The following is a 15,404-nucleotide window of genomic DNA, read 5'->3' on the forward strand; positions in this document are numbered from 1 at the left end:
TTTCTAAAATGTCATATACATATACAGGTTTCGGTTCTTTGTCTGAGCTGTGTGATGATGCACATGTGTCTTAATAAGTGCATTGTAGAAACAGGTGGATTTTGGGCAGGGTGACTGGTTCTGCTGCACTGGGTGCCAAGCCTAGGGGGCACCACAGGGTTTTACAACTTTGACGTAGTGAATTGAGCTAAAGAGAAGCCAAAAGGTGGTGGTGGTGGGGATTTTTGCCTCTCACAGAGCACCTCTGATATTTGAAAGACTAAAGTCTGACCCTGGTAGAATTGTAATAAATTAGCCTGAGATACTTAAAATTCTATTTTAAATGTGTTGTTATTTCTAATAAGTAATAATCACAACACTTTTCTTAGAATTTTCACTTTTCTGTGTTTTGCTTTTCTGGCATGCCAGTGAGGCACCTGGTAGGAATAATCAGGATGCATTTTACACTTGTATTTTACAAACTGCTGATGTAAATAAAGAAATGCTTATAGAGTACCTCAGGGACATTAGTTATATTGGGAATGAATGAAGTGTCCTAGCCTCTCATTCATGAGAAATAAAGGCAACAAAAGAGCTTTCAAAGCAGCTACTATTTATAAAAAGGTAGCAAATAAACTTTGTATTATTGAAGTGGAGATACATTTGTTGCTGAAGTTGAAATGCCTTCTCTGAGCACAATAATTATAAACAAGTAGTTGGAGATACATACATCATTTTATTTGTATGCAGCCTTTCTTTATTTAAAACCATGCTCAAGGCACCTTGCAACATGAAAAAATACATAGTTACAAATATAACAAAAGTAGTTGTAAACAATAAATAACACATCAAGAAGTACACAGCCAAATTTAACAATTTCCACATAAATGATAATAAGATCTAAAAATAAAGATACCAAAATTAATATCAATAACAGCAACAAACCCCAACTATGCCCCAACCCAAGATGACCTGCACCATGGTGCAATTTTCAGGCTTATAATCTGAATTCTTCTCAAAGACTTCTTTGCAACCTCTGCAGCTTAGTCCCAAATGGGACATATTGCTCTGTGGTGGTGGGCTGGCCTCCATTACCATGCAAACTACATGGATTCTATGCAGTGTTGGTCATATTCTAACAGACCTATTGAAAGTAATATACATTATTAACTTAGTGGGACTACTCTGACTATAACTTGGTTGGATACAATCACATGTCCAAGCCCTCTCTGTCATCAGAACCAATGATCTCTTCTTGCACCAGTGGAATATTGCTTGTCTGTGTACAGCATGTTATGCATATATGTGTTCATTTTTGTGTGTGTGTACTCTAGATCTAATTCAGTTTTTCTTTTTTTACTTGCATCTGTACAAATTCAGTCATATGGGATTGATTGCACTGTCTCAGTTTATAAGCAGCTTCTGCTTCTGTCATCTTTCCTGCTGAAAAATGCAAAGCTTGATGTGCAAACCTGTAGATCAAATGCTTTAAGTCATGGGTAGGGAACTGTAGGCCTTCCTGCTATTGTTTGACTCCACCTTCCATCAGCACCAGCCAGCATGGCCAGTGAATCCACATTAATAGAAGCTGTAGTCCACTATCTGGAGATCGAGAGTTCCCCTATACCTGCCATAGGCAAACTCGGAGTTCCAGATGTTTTGGGACTACACTTCCCATCATCCCTGACCACTGGTCCTGTTAGCTGGGGTTTATGGGAGTTTTGGTCCCAAAACATCTGGAGGGCTAAGTTTGCCTATGCCTGTTCTATATGTGCTTTAAATTCTTTATACACTGGACTTTTATCCAATCCAATATTTATTTATTAAAAAAAATCTTCCTTTTTCACCTTCGAAAGGAGGTGCTCAAAGTAGCTAACAAAATATAGAAGCAAACACAAAAATAACAACAGCCCCATACTAAAACAGCTAAATATCAAGTCTTTTACCAAAAACTGTATGTAAAAAGGGGGAACCCGGAGAGCTAGAGCTTGCAGTTGATTAGTTTAAACAGCATCAGAATCAGAGACTTGTTTAAAAAGAAAAGTTTTCAGATGCCAGCAGCATCTTGATAAAGAAGGAGTTGATTTAGTCTCTTGGAGCAGGGAATTTCACATATGGGGCATTGCCACATAACAAGCCCACTGCAGGAGATGGGCCTTGAAGTGGCCGATTCCAAGTAGTTTAGACCTTAAAAGATAATAATCAGCACCTTGAATTATACTTGGAAAGAAACCAGCAGCCAATGCAGCTGTTAGACTAAAATGGTTTCATGGTCCTAACACTCGGCCCAGTCAAGATTTTACTGGCAGCATTCTTCAGTGATTTTAATTTCCGAGTGGTTTTCAGGGACAGGCCCACCTACAGCATGTTGCAGTGTTCCAATCAAGATGTAACTAAAGCATTTAGCACCATGGATAAGGTTAATACTTGCTTTATTTCCCACAGTTTAATTTATTCCATTGGCAGTACAGCTCAGTGATCCTAATATTTAGAATATGTTTTTCACAAATAGAGGACATTTTTCACTTGTCAAAACATTTTTGTTCATTCTGTTAGGCTGCAATGTGCCAGTGCATATTACAGTATGCTAAATGCATTATGCAATATATGTTCAGGCAACTGTCAATCTGCTGTCAAATCAGTGAAACTTAAGTTTTTGTCTCATTTTTTGTGTGCTATGAAAATGAAAGTTAGCTTGTGGTAGTTTATAACTTGACAGCTTTGTTGCAAAGGTTTGTGCTCAACAAAAGGTGATGCTCTTGCCTTCCCTTGTTCAAAAGAAAGTCACAGCTGGCATAATCTAATTTGGACACGTGAGATTTCACTAAATGTAGCTGAGTTGGAGCCCATTTTTCTTTGTTATGAGATGGAGAAGTAGTATGTAACATTATATTCTGCTTTGCCTAGATTGAAACTAGAGCATGTAATTAAACATAGTGTATGGCATATGCTTTTTGGTTTGTTAAACCTAAGTGGCTATTATATTTATCTAGCCAGGCATTTATACTGGAGGGCGTGTGGCTTGCTATTCTTTCTGACAAGTTATTTTAAGTTTGGTACAGCTAGCCTTTGCCACCAGTTCAATCTCCTGCAAATTGGGAAATCATTGCATCTAACCCTGAGATGGGCAACAGGTAACTTCCTCCCATTTTTTAAGTCTGAGTTTGAACTGGGGTGATAACTACCTATAAATATATGTTTGCATATTTGGTGGGTAGAGCTGATTGTTCTGCCGTATCTATGCAGGGTGGATAAAAATCAAAGATTTAAAAATAAATTTAAAAAATTAGGATTTTTTAATTTTAATCAGATTTTTAAAATAAAATGCATTTGGAGGAAAAGTTCTTTCTAAAGATAGTTTTCTATTTAAGTTACATTATAGTCCAAAGGCTATTAATCAGGAAATAAGGATTTGTTTTAAGTTTTTCATGTGTGCTATTTTTTTTTAATAAAAAAAGTTTAACCACATCAGTTAACAAACATGGATACATATGCTATAATGTTACTGCTTTAGTTAAATAAATTGTTATTAAGGAAATGATGATTTTTCTCCTTCCAATAAAGTACAGCAGAAAAGGTGTCCAAATATAAACAGTTAACTTATTAAACCTCACAGTAATTTCCTAATTATCTTTCTATGTATTTCTGATAGCATAACCAAATCGGTAATTTTTTATATACTGTAAATGTACAAACTACTCTGAAAATTTATTATTCCAAAAATGAAACCTTTCTCTGGTTGTAAATATTAAGATCATACCATCAAGAATGAGTCTTTATGTAATTTTTTTAAATCAAGTCTTACTTAGTAGTGATTTAAATTGATTTGATTTAAATAAAACCCACCCTGTATCTATGTATTTTGGCATGTTAGCAAGAACATAAAAGGAAGGCTTGAAATGACTATGCTCTGGCAAGGAAAAAATACATTAAATTCATGAGCAGATGCTTGGTTATAAGAACAGAAGTTCAAATGTACTTCTTCCTTCTTTAGGAACTTAATTTTGCTGATGCAACAATGGGGTTGTATGGAATAAGGCTGCAGAAGCCTCTCCATCCCTATGATGATTTTGGATTTAATAATAATGACTTTACTATCAAAAGACAGAGATACAGATAACATAAACATTACACGTTTTTGCAAACAGTGCCATTTCAGTCCTCTAACAGTCTTCCAGAGCAGCTTTGGCGGATGACGCTTCTGCCCTTTGCTACAGTTTTCTGTTGAGAAATATAGAACCAGGAAGACTTTTGCTACCTGCACATTAAAAGTCAAAATAAATTTGTTCTAATCAGGAGCTTCCCCCCAATATTGTAACAGTGAAACTTCTGTCAGGTTTCAGCTGCATGATGTCTGTTGGAATAAGTTTAATTTGTTTTCATATTACAGCATCTTTTTACAAACACTACTGAGCTCTTAACACCAGTTTGCATTAGATATTTGTCTGGAGCTGCATGTTTCATCTGTCAGTTATATTCTGTTTGCTAAAAACTTTCAGTATAAAAAAGTTATAAACTTAGATTGCATATTTTATTAAATTGATAAAAATGTATTGCTATGTTTGCAAATACATAAAAGTTTATTATTTATACACTTGCATTAATACAAATTATCTCTCTCCTGCAGTCTCCTGGTACATAAGTGGACAGTGACCTGTTTGTTCCGGTTGATGTAGAAGACAGGTGTCAAATCAGGAGGTAAAAACAATGTTTAATCTGTTCACAGCCTCATACGCTTATTAGGATTTTGTTAGAATGCCAAGTACCGTATTCTTCGCCCTATAGGACGCACCGGCCCATAGGACGCACCTAGATTTGGGGGGGGGGGATAAAGGGAAAAAAATTATTTCCCCGCCCCCCAGGTGTGGGCCTTGGGCGGGGGAAGCTCAGGCTTTCCCCGACGCCAGCCCCCAGAACGGGACCCAGAGCGATGCCGAAGCTGCGTGCTTGGGATCTTGCGGGGCTGGAGGAATGCTGTGCCTCCCGCTGTCCCCCGAGTTTGCGGGGCTGGCGATGGGAAGGAGCAGGCTTCTCCCCCCCGCCAGCCTTCTAACCAAGTCAGGGACAGCGGGAAAGGCGCACTGCGCCTCCCCGCTGCCCCCCGAGCTTGTGGGGCTGGCGGTGGGGCTCTCCTGAAGCCTGGAGAGCGAGAGGGGTTGGTGCGCACCGACCCCTCTCGCTCGCCAGGCTTCATCGAAAGCCTGCATTCGCCCCATAGGACGCACACACATTTCCCCTTCATTTTTGGAGGGGGAAAAGTGCGTCCTATAGGGCGAAAAATACGGTAATTTATTTTCTCCTAAGCTTTTCACTTTTGAACAGCAAATACATAAAAGGCTGCATATTTATTGTTGGACTCTTGTGCTCTGCTAAATCCTAAATTACTTAGCGGTATTTCATAAAGCAGAAGGTCATCCTATGTGAGCAATGAATGATATTACTTCTAATGCTTTTTTTAAAAAAATGAGGAAGTTGCCTACATATGGTGGGATCTACATAAATCCCTATCCCCAGCACATGGGCAGAAACATGCCAGGGAATTGGAGTCTTGTGCATTTTCAGAAGTTGCATTCCTTCATTCAGTGAAGGGCTGAATTGGGCATGAAGTTGCACAGAGGAATTTGCATTCCACATAATGGCCTGGTTTGCTAAATGCCTGTACACTGAAGACAGGGCCAGCCTATGGGTGTCTGTGGGAATAATTTATTATTTTGAGGAGGAGGGAGGTCTGCTACTTGTAACTACAGGATATTTATTTGAATATTTATTGTCTTCCTATGACTGAACCGCATGCATCATTACATGGTGCCAAAGGAAAGCAACAAGAGCCAGTGTGGTGTAGTGGTTAAGAGCGATAGGCTTGTAATCTGGGGGAACCGGGTTCACGTCTCCGCTCCTCCACATGCAGATGCTGGGTGACCTTGGGCCAGTCACACTTCTTTGAAGTCTCTCAGCCCCACTAACCTCACAGAGTGTTTGTTGTGGGGGAGGAAGGGAAAGGAGTTTGTTAGCCGCTTTGAGACTCCTTCGGGTAGTGATAAAGCGGGATATCAAATCCAAACTCCTTTTCTTCTTCAATGAAAAACAATAATGGGCTGCGGCTGATGATGATGTATGGAATTATGCATTTCAGAACTAAATTCTGCTTTATTTGTGCATTTTGCAATAATGGATAAGGCACTTGAAAGACGTACAGCTTCACTTTGTGCAGTTAACAATACTGCAGGACTCTAAACCAAATTAAAAACCCCTAAGGCTGACCTCCTTACCTTTTACACAGAAACTGCCTGGGCTATGATAAATGACAGACATAAACACTGAAAGCAGCCAGACTGTTTTGCTAACACTTATCAGTCGATAACAAAGACACATATAAGGCAAAGTGGATCATCCTTTAAACAAAAGCTAGAGTCTTTGAGGGTCTTGATTGAAACAATGAATAACTTCTTTTATAAACTTCTCCTTGGGATGTGTCTTCAACTTGAGTTGTGTTCCCAACATTGTTTCCTGTCCATTTTTGTTCCTAACCTTGTCTTCATAACCACATATTTGTATTATGCACAAACAATCAACGCAGAAGAAAAGAGGCACAACATGATCAGCAGTTGGATGCAGTTGCATTGATATAATGTATAAAGCATTTACAATATTTTTTTTTTACTCAAATACACTGCTGCATGACTAACAGTGTTTGTGTTTTACCAGGCGTAAATCTGAGCAGCCATGGCTGCTCAATCCTTGGACCCTCCTCCAAACCCCAGCTGTAAAATCATGACTTTTCGGCCTACAATGGATGAGTTCAGGGACTTTAATAAGTACTTGGCTTACATGGAATCAAAAGGTGCTCATCGTGCTGGACTGGCAAAGGTAAATCCTTTAAAATTCTGTGTAGAGCAAAGAACCACCAATTTTAATACGTACACTCCGTATAAAGTTCTCATAAAGATTATACATATCGTTATAAAGATCTATCAGATAGCTAGATAATACTAATACACAAATGACTTAAACAAAATATCAAATGTCACAATGCGAATGAAGTATAGCTGGGGGGAAAATACTGCCAAATATCAGAAAAATGTTGCATGAGTTTGGCTTTACCAATGACTGCCTGAAAAGGTTACACAACAATGTATATAAAGTTCTGTATTTGTTGGGTACAAAGTAGGCACTCATATTCTATTACTACAATTTATAAGCTACTCAGTGATATATCCTGCAGTAAAAGAATAATGAATGAATAGCTATTGTTTTTTGTTTTTTAATTTATTTACAAATTTTCCCAAGACGGTTTTATCTGATGGTAATTTTCCTTCAAAGCCCAGTGCTTTTTCAGTTTTGTTTCTTTTAGTATTGTCTCTTTCTACAAGAAACAAATTAAAATGTATTTGTTTTCACTTGTTCTTACATATTTACATTCTGTTACATTCCCTGTTACATTCTGGGGCCTCAGAAGTACACATGGAACATCCCTTGCTAGCAAGGGTTCTCCATTCTCTTCTGTAGAAAAGACAGATCTCGGCGTACAGAGCGTTTCACGTGCATCTTCTCAGGGGAGATTTTCTACAAAGTGAAATATTAATACCTTGTTCGATACCTTGGTTTCATATATAATGTTATGCATTAGATAAATATAAAGGAACAACTCTCTTGGGTTATTGTTTTGCACACTGGAGACCTGTGTCGTGAAGTATGCAGGTGTTTTTTGGCGGGGTGCAACACAATACTGCTAATGAGATCTTGACTAAAGCTAGAGAAGGAACCAAACAAAACTGGCCTCCTGAGATTGTATTGCTTCATAGTTGCAACCTAAAAATCATGTAGTACGTCTTCAGTGATTATGGCATTTAATTTTATTATAATAGTAAGAGACTGCAGATGTAATATTCACCTTGGCTTTTCTGTGGCAGCTAAATGAAATCAATGGACTGACTATACATTATTTGATATACACAAACAAACAAACTCTCTCTCTTTTCTTGTTGCACTAAAATGTCCAAAGCCAAGAAACATGACACCAAAACAAAGAATAACCTTGATTTCCTTCATTGTGGTAATATCCATCTTTTGTCCATTATTATACAGTACTACCTCTGGTTATGAACGCTTCGGGTTACGAACTCCGCTAACCCAGAAGTAGCTGCTCCTGGTTGCGAACTTTGCCCCAGGATGCGACTGGAAATTGCATACTGGAGGCGTGCGCACAGCGGGAGGCCCCATTAGTGAAAGCGCACCTCAGGATAAGAATGGTTTCGGCTTAAGAACAGACCTCCGGAATGAATTAAGTTTGTAACCAGAGGTACCACTGTATTGGAATTAGTAATGGATGTGTTTGGATTCTGCCATTATAATACAACAGTTAGGATCTTTGGTCAGGGTATGTTGTAATAATAGGGATGGGTGGGTTTTTTTTTTTTTAAATGTCCTATTTATCTGGTCTGCATCTCATCAGTGAGAAGTGACTTTGTTAAAAGGCTGCATATGGTGTTAGTTTTTTAATATAGTGTGCATTTTTAGTAATGACTGTATTCTTCTGGAAACCCTAGTCCATAATTCACAGAGAAAGGATCTTGAAAGTCACACTTTATGCTGCAATCCTATATACATTTACATGGGAGAAAGTCCCATTGAGTTAAACAGGAATCACTTCTCTGTAGAGAGGCATTAGATTGCATTGTTAGAGGCTGAGTCTATTAATATTATGGTTTTAAATTATATCAAGTATTTTTTATCAAAATATTCAGAAAGTGACTTACAAATGCAGCAAAACAGTAAAATAAGGTACATAATACTGAACAATAGAAGGACAATAAAAGTAGGCAAGAGTCCAGCAGTCATGTTAAAAAGCAGAGAACAATGATTAATCAAGTACTACAAGAATACTGAAACAAATAAAGGTGCACTTTTGTGATCCGAAGTTGATGAAGTAAGGATACATGCTTTTTCGTCCTAGGGGCCTCTTAACGTTGACGGTGAAATATTATCAGCAGTATAGAGTAGAATTTCAAGCATACAACATAATTTTAAACGATAACCTGCAGAGGGTCATCTACTTATCAAGCAGATTAAGTGGCCACCTGTGTTGTGCAATCAACATTTTGATTTGATTTATTGTATTTGTGCCACTTTTCATTCAAATGAGTCTCATAGCAGCTTACAAACAATAAACACAATAACATGATAAAGCATAATAGAACATCACAAATACAACATAAATCATATGAGATAATTAACAAATCCTCAATAAAACAATTATGATCTAGAAAACACTTAGCCGAAAAGCAACTAAAAATAATTACAACAAAAATCGAATTACATATTACAATACAGCTTTCATAATCTATAAAATACTAACATTAACAAGATAGCAACTTAAAAAAAAGCTAAACACAGTTAAGTTCAGACACACGCTCTACACCCCCCCCCATGACTCTTTTCATTTCATTAAAACATACATAAAATACATATAGTGGGGAATAATCTGGGGAACCGGGTTCGCATCTCCGCTCCTCCACATGCAGCTGCTGGGTGACCTTGGGCTAGTCACACTTCTTTGAAGTCTCTCAGCCCCACTCACCTCACAGAGTGTTTGTTGTGGGGGAGGAAGGGAAAGGAGAATGTTAGCCGCTTTGAGACTCCTTAAAGGGAGTGAAAGGCAGGATATCAAATCCAAACATAGTTCTTGTTGTTAAGCCAGGGCAGCCAGATGCTGCAGTGGCTGGTATCCTCAGGAAGTGGGCCATGGTGGAGATGAAGGGGCTGTTGGGCTTACCGCCAATGGTAAGGTTGACTCCGGGTAGCCTGCCCAGGTGCCATTGATGAGGAGCTTGCACACACCCCTCTCAATAATCAGGAGATCCATCCCCACTCAACCCTGTCCTTCTGGAGTGGCGAGTCGTGACTGCACTCTGTGTAGATGTTGACCAGGAGTGTCATGGTCTGGTTTACGGGTGGTCAAAGTCCTGGCAGAGGACGTTGCGACTGGGGGCAAGACAGCAGGATGGGAGGAGGAACGGGAGTCTGGAAGCCAGGAGCCAGGAAGCCGAGGGTCCGAGGGTCAGAGTGCCAGGAGTCAAGAAGCCAAGAAGAAGAAGAAGAGTTTGGATTTGATATCCCGCCTTTCACTCCCTTTAAGGAGTCTCAAAGCGGCTAACATTCTCCTTTCCCTTCCTCCCCCACAACAAACACTCTGTGAGGTGAGTGGGGCTGAGAGACTTCAGAGAAGTGTGACTGGCCCAAGGTCACCCAGCAGCTGCATGTGGAGGAGCGGAGACGCGGACCCGGTTCCCCAGATAACGAGACTACCGCTCTTAACCACTACACCACACTGGCTCTCAGGGTCCAAGGGTCAGGAAACCAGGAGTCAAGGGTCCGAGGATCAGGAAGCAAGGACTCAAGAAGCCAAACATAGCAAGGCAGGAAGCGTGTTGCTGTGGCAAAGAGCCAAAGGGAAATGCTGACCTCATATCCCTTCCTGGCTCTTGCCATCAGGTGCTGTGAGTTACTAATCGGCCTCACCTGTGCGGCCGCACCTTGCCTCTTGAGAACAAACTTAGGAAAGCCTCAGTTCTGCAAAGCCCTACCGGTCACAGGGCCTGACTCCTGCACGCACTCCTGACAAGGAGGTCCAGCAGTGCCTCCATGCTCGGGATGCTCTCGTTGCATTATGGTTCATCTGCCAGCTGCATCTCCAGCTTCTTCAGCTGAATCTTGGCCTATATGGTAGCAGAAGATGAGGTTGCCGGTAGAGGGAGGGAATGGGGCAGCTAGCTGAATCCACCAAGCGGTAGGGAGATGCCATGATAAAGATGCTTAGAGAGCCTTAGCAGGATCCTGGTGGCTTACAGCTGTTGACTTGAAGCTACACCTGATTCTTTGCGTCCAGGCTGCTACCCATGGAAGGCATGAATCACAGGGCATCAGCTGGGAGAATGGAAGATGAGAGGTAGGGGTGGGCTGAGGAGCTGGAGAGTGTGGAAGTGGGGATGCTTCTATCTCCATGTCTTCGGGCTTGCTCAACTGCTTCTCCCTGGGCTTCTGGTGCTGTTTTTGTTGAAGCCAGCTGCTTGGTGACCTTGGACTACTTATCTCTGTGTTGTTTTTCCATTCAGAACCAGGTTTTTTTTTACTATATAATGTATGATTCATAATGCTGAAATTCTTTGGAATGGAAACTGACTCAATATGTTTTCATAGGTAGTAGTGTACAGTGGTATGTTGTTAAATATAAATTCTCAGAAATTTATTCATGTTGGTTCCAAGAGAAGATACTGTGAGAATTAAAATAATTTGAGCTTTGTGGCCTTAAAAAAATCATCATTGACCTTGAGTTAAAGAAAAGCATGCAAATGTTCTTAGAATATTCACACTGTGTAGCCCAAATCACAAGTGCATGCTTAATAGTCATGAAAATGAGAATTGCTATGCACATATTTGATTTTTATGCATACATCTTAAATGCACGGTTTCTCTACCTCCCTAAGCAATATTTAGTTCCTTTTCAAGTGTGCATACATTTTCTGAAAATTTGTGGAATAAATACTTGTGCAGAGCATCTTACTGAAGTCCTTACATGGCTAAAGCTTCTGTCATATGTTTTTACCTGATGTACATAAATGAAGAGACATGTACTAATTTCAGGATTTTACTTGCCTACATTTTCACAATTTCTTTTAACGGGCAACATCTTTTGCTGAAATTAATTTTGTTATGTATTTTGTGCAGTTTAATGTAAAGACAATCCAGTCTGAAAGCACTTTAAAAAGACCTTCAGTGTATAAATGTCTATCTAGAAAACAAATCAATGATAGATTTAGGGTGGTGCGAGCAGTCCCTCCCCCCCAAGGTGCTGAGCCAAGGGGGTGCATCATCATACCTTTATTTGTAGAGATAATCTGTGTATCTGAAGAAGTGTGCATGCACACGAAAGCTCATACCAAGAACTAACTTCGTTGGTCTTTAAGGTGCTACTGGAAGGAATTTTTTTATTGTAGAGATAATGTACAGGTAAAAATATGGGTAAACTGTACCTAAAGGAATTATTGTGAAAATAAGAAATACTTGGGCAGGGGCACCATATTTTGCCTTTGCTCAGGGCACCATATTACCAAAGTCCACCCCTGAAGAAATTCAGGCTTTTTGTCAACAAAAGAAAACTTGTGACCATATGCCAGCATCCCTCAAGGCACTGTTCAAGTGTGTTCAAACTTAGTTCCGTGGTGTAGACTACTTTGGTCTTGGTCCAGAGCCCCAGAATATGGAAAACCTTATCTAAATTTTGTAGACCAGTGATCTTCAGCATGTCAAGAGTCAGGACTCACTTGGCACAGGGCACAAACTTCCAAGACTGCAGGCCTGTGCACGTGGAGGGTTGGGCTAGCAGGGGGAAAAATACTGTTAAAGTATACAATTTGTCCACATGCTTACAAGTATCCTTCTATCAAGCAGTGTATCTGTCCATGAACCTAGGCCAACAAACACAATCCTTACACAATCCAGACTACAGTTGTGTCGCAAGAAGAAATTAAAGTTCCACTAGTTGAGAGCCGTTGTAATTTGCAAAGTTAAGTCACATGTATAAAACACACCGTTGATTTCTTTAAAATATTCCTGAGCAAGTTACAATTAAAATACAAATCCCTGTGCTCACTACAACCATGTATGAAAGCAAGGCAGATAAATTAAACCAGACAAAAAGTAAAAGGCAACATATTATTAAAGAATTAAGCCATAAATTGTTCTGCTAAATCACTTGTTTTGGTGAAGGGAAGCACTGGGCCAACAGCTTCTAGTCCAAATGACAATTAGCTGATACATGGAAGATAATTCAAAACTCATGTAAAAGACAATACAGTTCACTTGAATTGTGATTGTGTGTGGGTCTGGCCCTGTCCACTACTAGAAAGTAGTCCCTGGCAGCTTTTCACTTAAGTAATGCAGTTCTTTATCTAAAAATATTCTCACACCTCCTTTACCTCGTCTCTGAATTCCTGCCCTTTAATTTGTCCTAGGATCTCTTTCCAATCCTCTGGCTGTCAGAAAAGCTATTCTTGTCCCAAGAGCCCCATGTGGGGTTTTTAATTCCTTGCAAACTGACAACTTTTCCTTCCTTTACAGAAATTGATCTGCAAGTGTTCCAAGTTCTTTTGTCCCCAGAGTACTTGGAACACTTGTGAATGTTTTGTGCCATTATGGCATCTTAGCCAATTAGTTTAATATTCACTGCCACAAACAAAATGCAATATAGAATGCCTGACAGTTCTTTTATAAAACAGTTAGCATAAAGGTAAAGGGACCCCTGATCATTAGGTCCAGTCGTGACTGACTCTGGGATTGCGGAGCTCATCTCGCTTTATTGGCCGAGGAAGGTACAGCTTCCGGGTCATGTGGCCAGCATGACTAAGCCGCTTCTGGCGAACCAGAGCAGCGCACAGAAATGCTGTTTACCTTCCTGCCGGAGTGGTACCTATTTATCTACTTGCAACTTTGACATGCTTTTGAACTGCTAGGTTGGCAGGAGCAGGGACTGAGCAACGGGAGCTCACCCCGTCGCGGGGATTTGAACCGCTGACCTTCTGATTGGCAAGTCCTAGGCTCTGTAGTTTAACCCACAGCGCCACCCGCAACCCTTCAGAGTTAGCATAGGTTGGCCTTTATTCATAATTCGGAGTTAACACAAATATTAAAGGTAAAGGTAAAGGTACCCCTGCCCGAACGGGCCAGTCTTGACAGACTCTGGGGTTTGTGCGCCCATCTCACATCTATTGGCCGGGGGCCAGCGCTGTCCGAAGACACTTCCGGGTCACGTGGCCAGCGTGACAAAGCTGCATCTGGCGAGCCAGAGCCGCACACGGAACGCCGTTGGTAACCCGTTTCCTTTGGTAAGCCGTTGCTTACCGCTGGTAAGCGGTACCTATTTATCTACTTGCCCCCGGGGGTGCTTTCGAACTGCTAGGTGGGCAGGCGCTGGGACCGAGCAGCGGGAGCGCACCCCGCCGCGGGGATTCGAACCGCCGACCTTTCGATCGGCAAGCCCTAGGCGCTGAGGCTTTAGCCCACAGCGCCACCCGCGTCCCTAACACAAATATTAGCCTGTGGCTATTATGCCACTGTTATTTTCACCTTCTTTTTCTATCATGCATAAGATAATATTTAACACAATGTAACACATTTTTCAGAAATTAAAATCCAGGATCAAATATTCTCTCTGTTAAAACATTGGGCACTATGGCTGCACACCAGGGGTATCTAATCTGTGCCCCTCCATATCTTGTTGGACTCCCAACTCCCATCAATCCCATGGCCAGTAGTCAGAGATCCCGGAAGTTATAGTCCAGCAATATTTGGAAGAGGTTATCTGCCCTTATTATGGACCAAATAATGCACATTTATCAAAGCTTTTGACTCCCCCTTGAGATATAGCAAGAAGCTTTGACACTGATACTATAGAGCAGGGGGCTGCTGTTCAAAGAAAACAAATAGAAAATTCCACTGGTAAGCAGCATTCTGGCAACCAATATCTGCCATTAGGCCACCAAATCTACTGGCTTTACATGAATGTTGAGTTTTCCAGATAATACTGCTGGCTTTCCTTATATAGACTTTCATTAAATGCAACTCTTTGTTTTCATCCTTTTAAACCTTCTTTTAAGTTACACTGGCTCCTGTTAATATACTGTTGCTCTAAATTTCTAGGTGATTCCCCCCAAGGAGTGGAAGCCAAGAAAATGCTATGATGACATTGATTCTCTGATTATACCAGCTCCAATTCAACAGATGGTTACCGGGCAATCAGGGCTCTTCACTCAGTACAACATTCAGAAAAAGCCAATGACTGTGAAGGAGTTTCGGCAACTTGCCAACAGTGACAAGTAGGTATAGTCATTCAGTGCCACCACAAGGTGGAGATTATGTGGCTGCACGCTTAAGTTACAGTTTTATTTTAGAGTAATTAAGTCATGTATACTGTAGGTAATCTATAGATTGCAATTTATGGTTTCTAAATAAAAGCTATAGTTTAAGAATGCATGCAAATGCACACTTATGCTCATGTGTGCATTTCCCCCCAATAGAATTCAATAAAATTCCTTAATACATGGCTTCTAAGGGCTAATAAAAACACATTCCTCTAATTTTTACCCTTCCACTTTTTCTGCAAACCCTCCACACAGGCTGTTCTGCAGACAGTTTCTATTCTCAAGGTCACACAGCTTTTGGAGATAGGGAAAGTTTCACTTTAGAAACTATATTGATATACCTTTTATATTATTGGTTCTTTGGTAGGAGGCTGCCTAAAACTATTAGAAAATAAGCTGATAGCAGTATTTTGATTTCAATTTAGAAGCAGTGAATGTTGTCAGCCTGCTTGCACAATTGGACTTCCTCTCCTCCTACTTACAGTGCCTGGTGTTTCCCCAAAATCTGGC

General features: G+C 40.4%; 1 protein-coding gene across 4 annotated transcripts in view; it reads left to right on the forward strand.

Annotated features, from left to right (window-relative positions):
* Window positions 1–15,404, forward strand: part of KDM4C (lysine demethylase 4C) — a 198,468-nt gene that overhangs the window by 2,882 nt on the left and 180,182 nt on the right. For 3 of the 4 annotated variants that reach the window (XM_082204636.1, XM_082204639.1, XM_082204638.1), the window contains exons 2-4: window positions 4,607–4,677; window positions 6,685–6,846; window positions 14,674–14,849. In XM_082204636.1, the coding sequence (XP_082060762.1) occupies window positions 6,703–6,846; window positions 14,674–14,849 (320 nt within the window). In that variant the 5' untranslated portion in view covers window positions 4,607–4,677; window positions 6,685–6,702. Of the gene's footprint in view, window positions 1–1,894; window positions 3,114–4,606; window positions 4,678–6,684; window positions 6,847–14,673; window positions 14,850–15,404 lie in introns of those variants that run through there. The other variant, XM_082204637.1, reaches the window with a different exon arrangement.

This window comes from Podarcis vaucheri (assembly GCF_965113315.1).
Source record: "Podarcis vaucheri genome assembly, chromosome: 17".
Lineage (NCBI taxonomy): Eukaryota > Metazoa > Chordata > Lepidosauria > Squamata > Lacertidae > Podarcis > Podarcis vaucheri.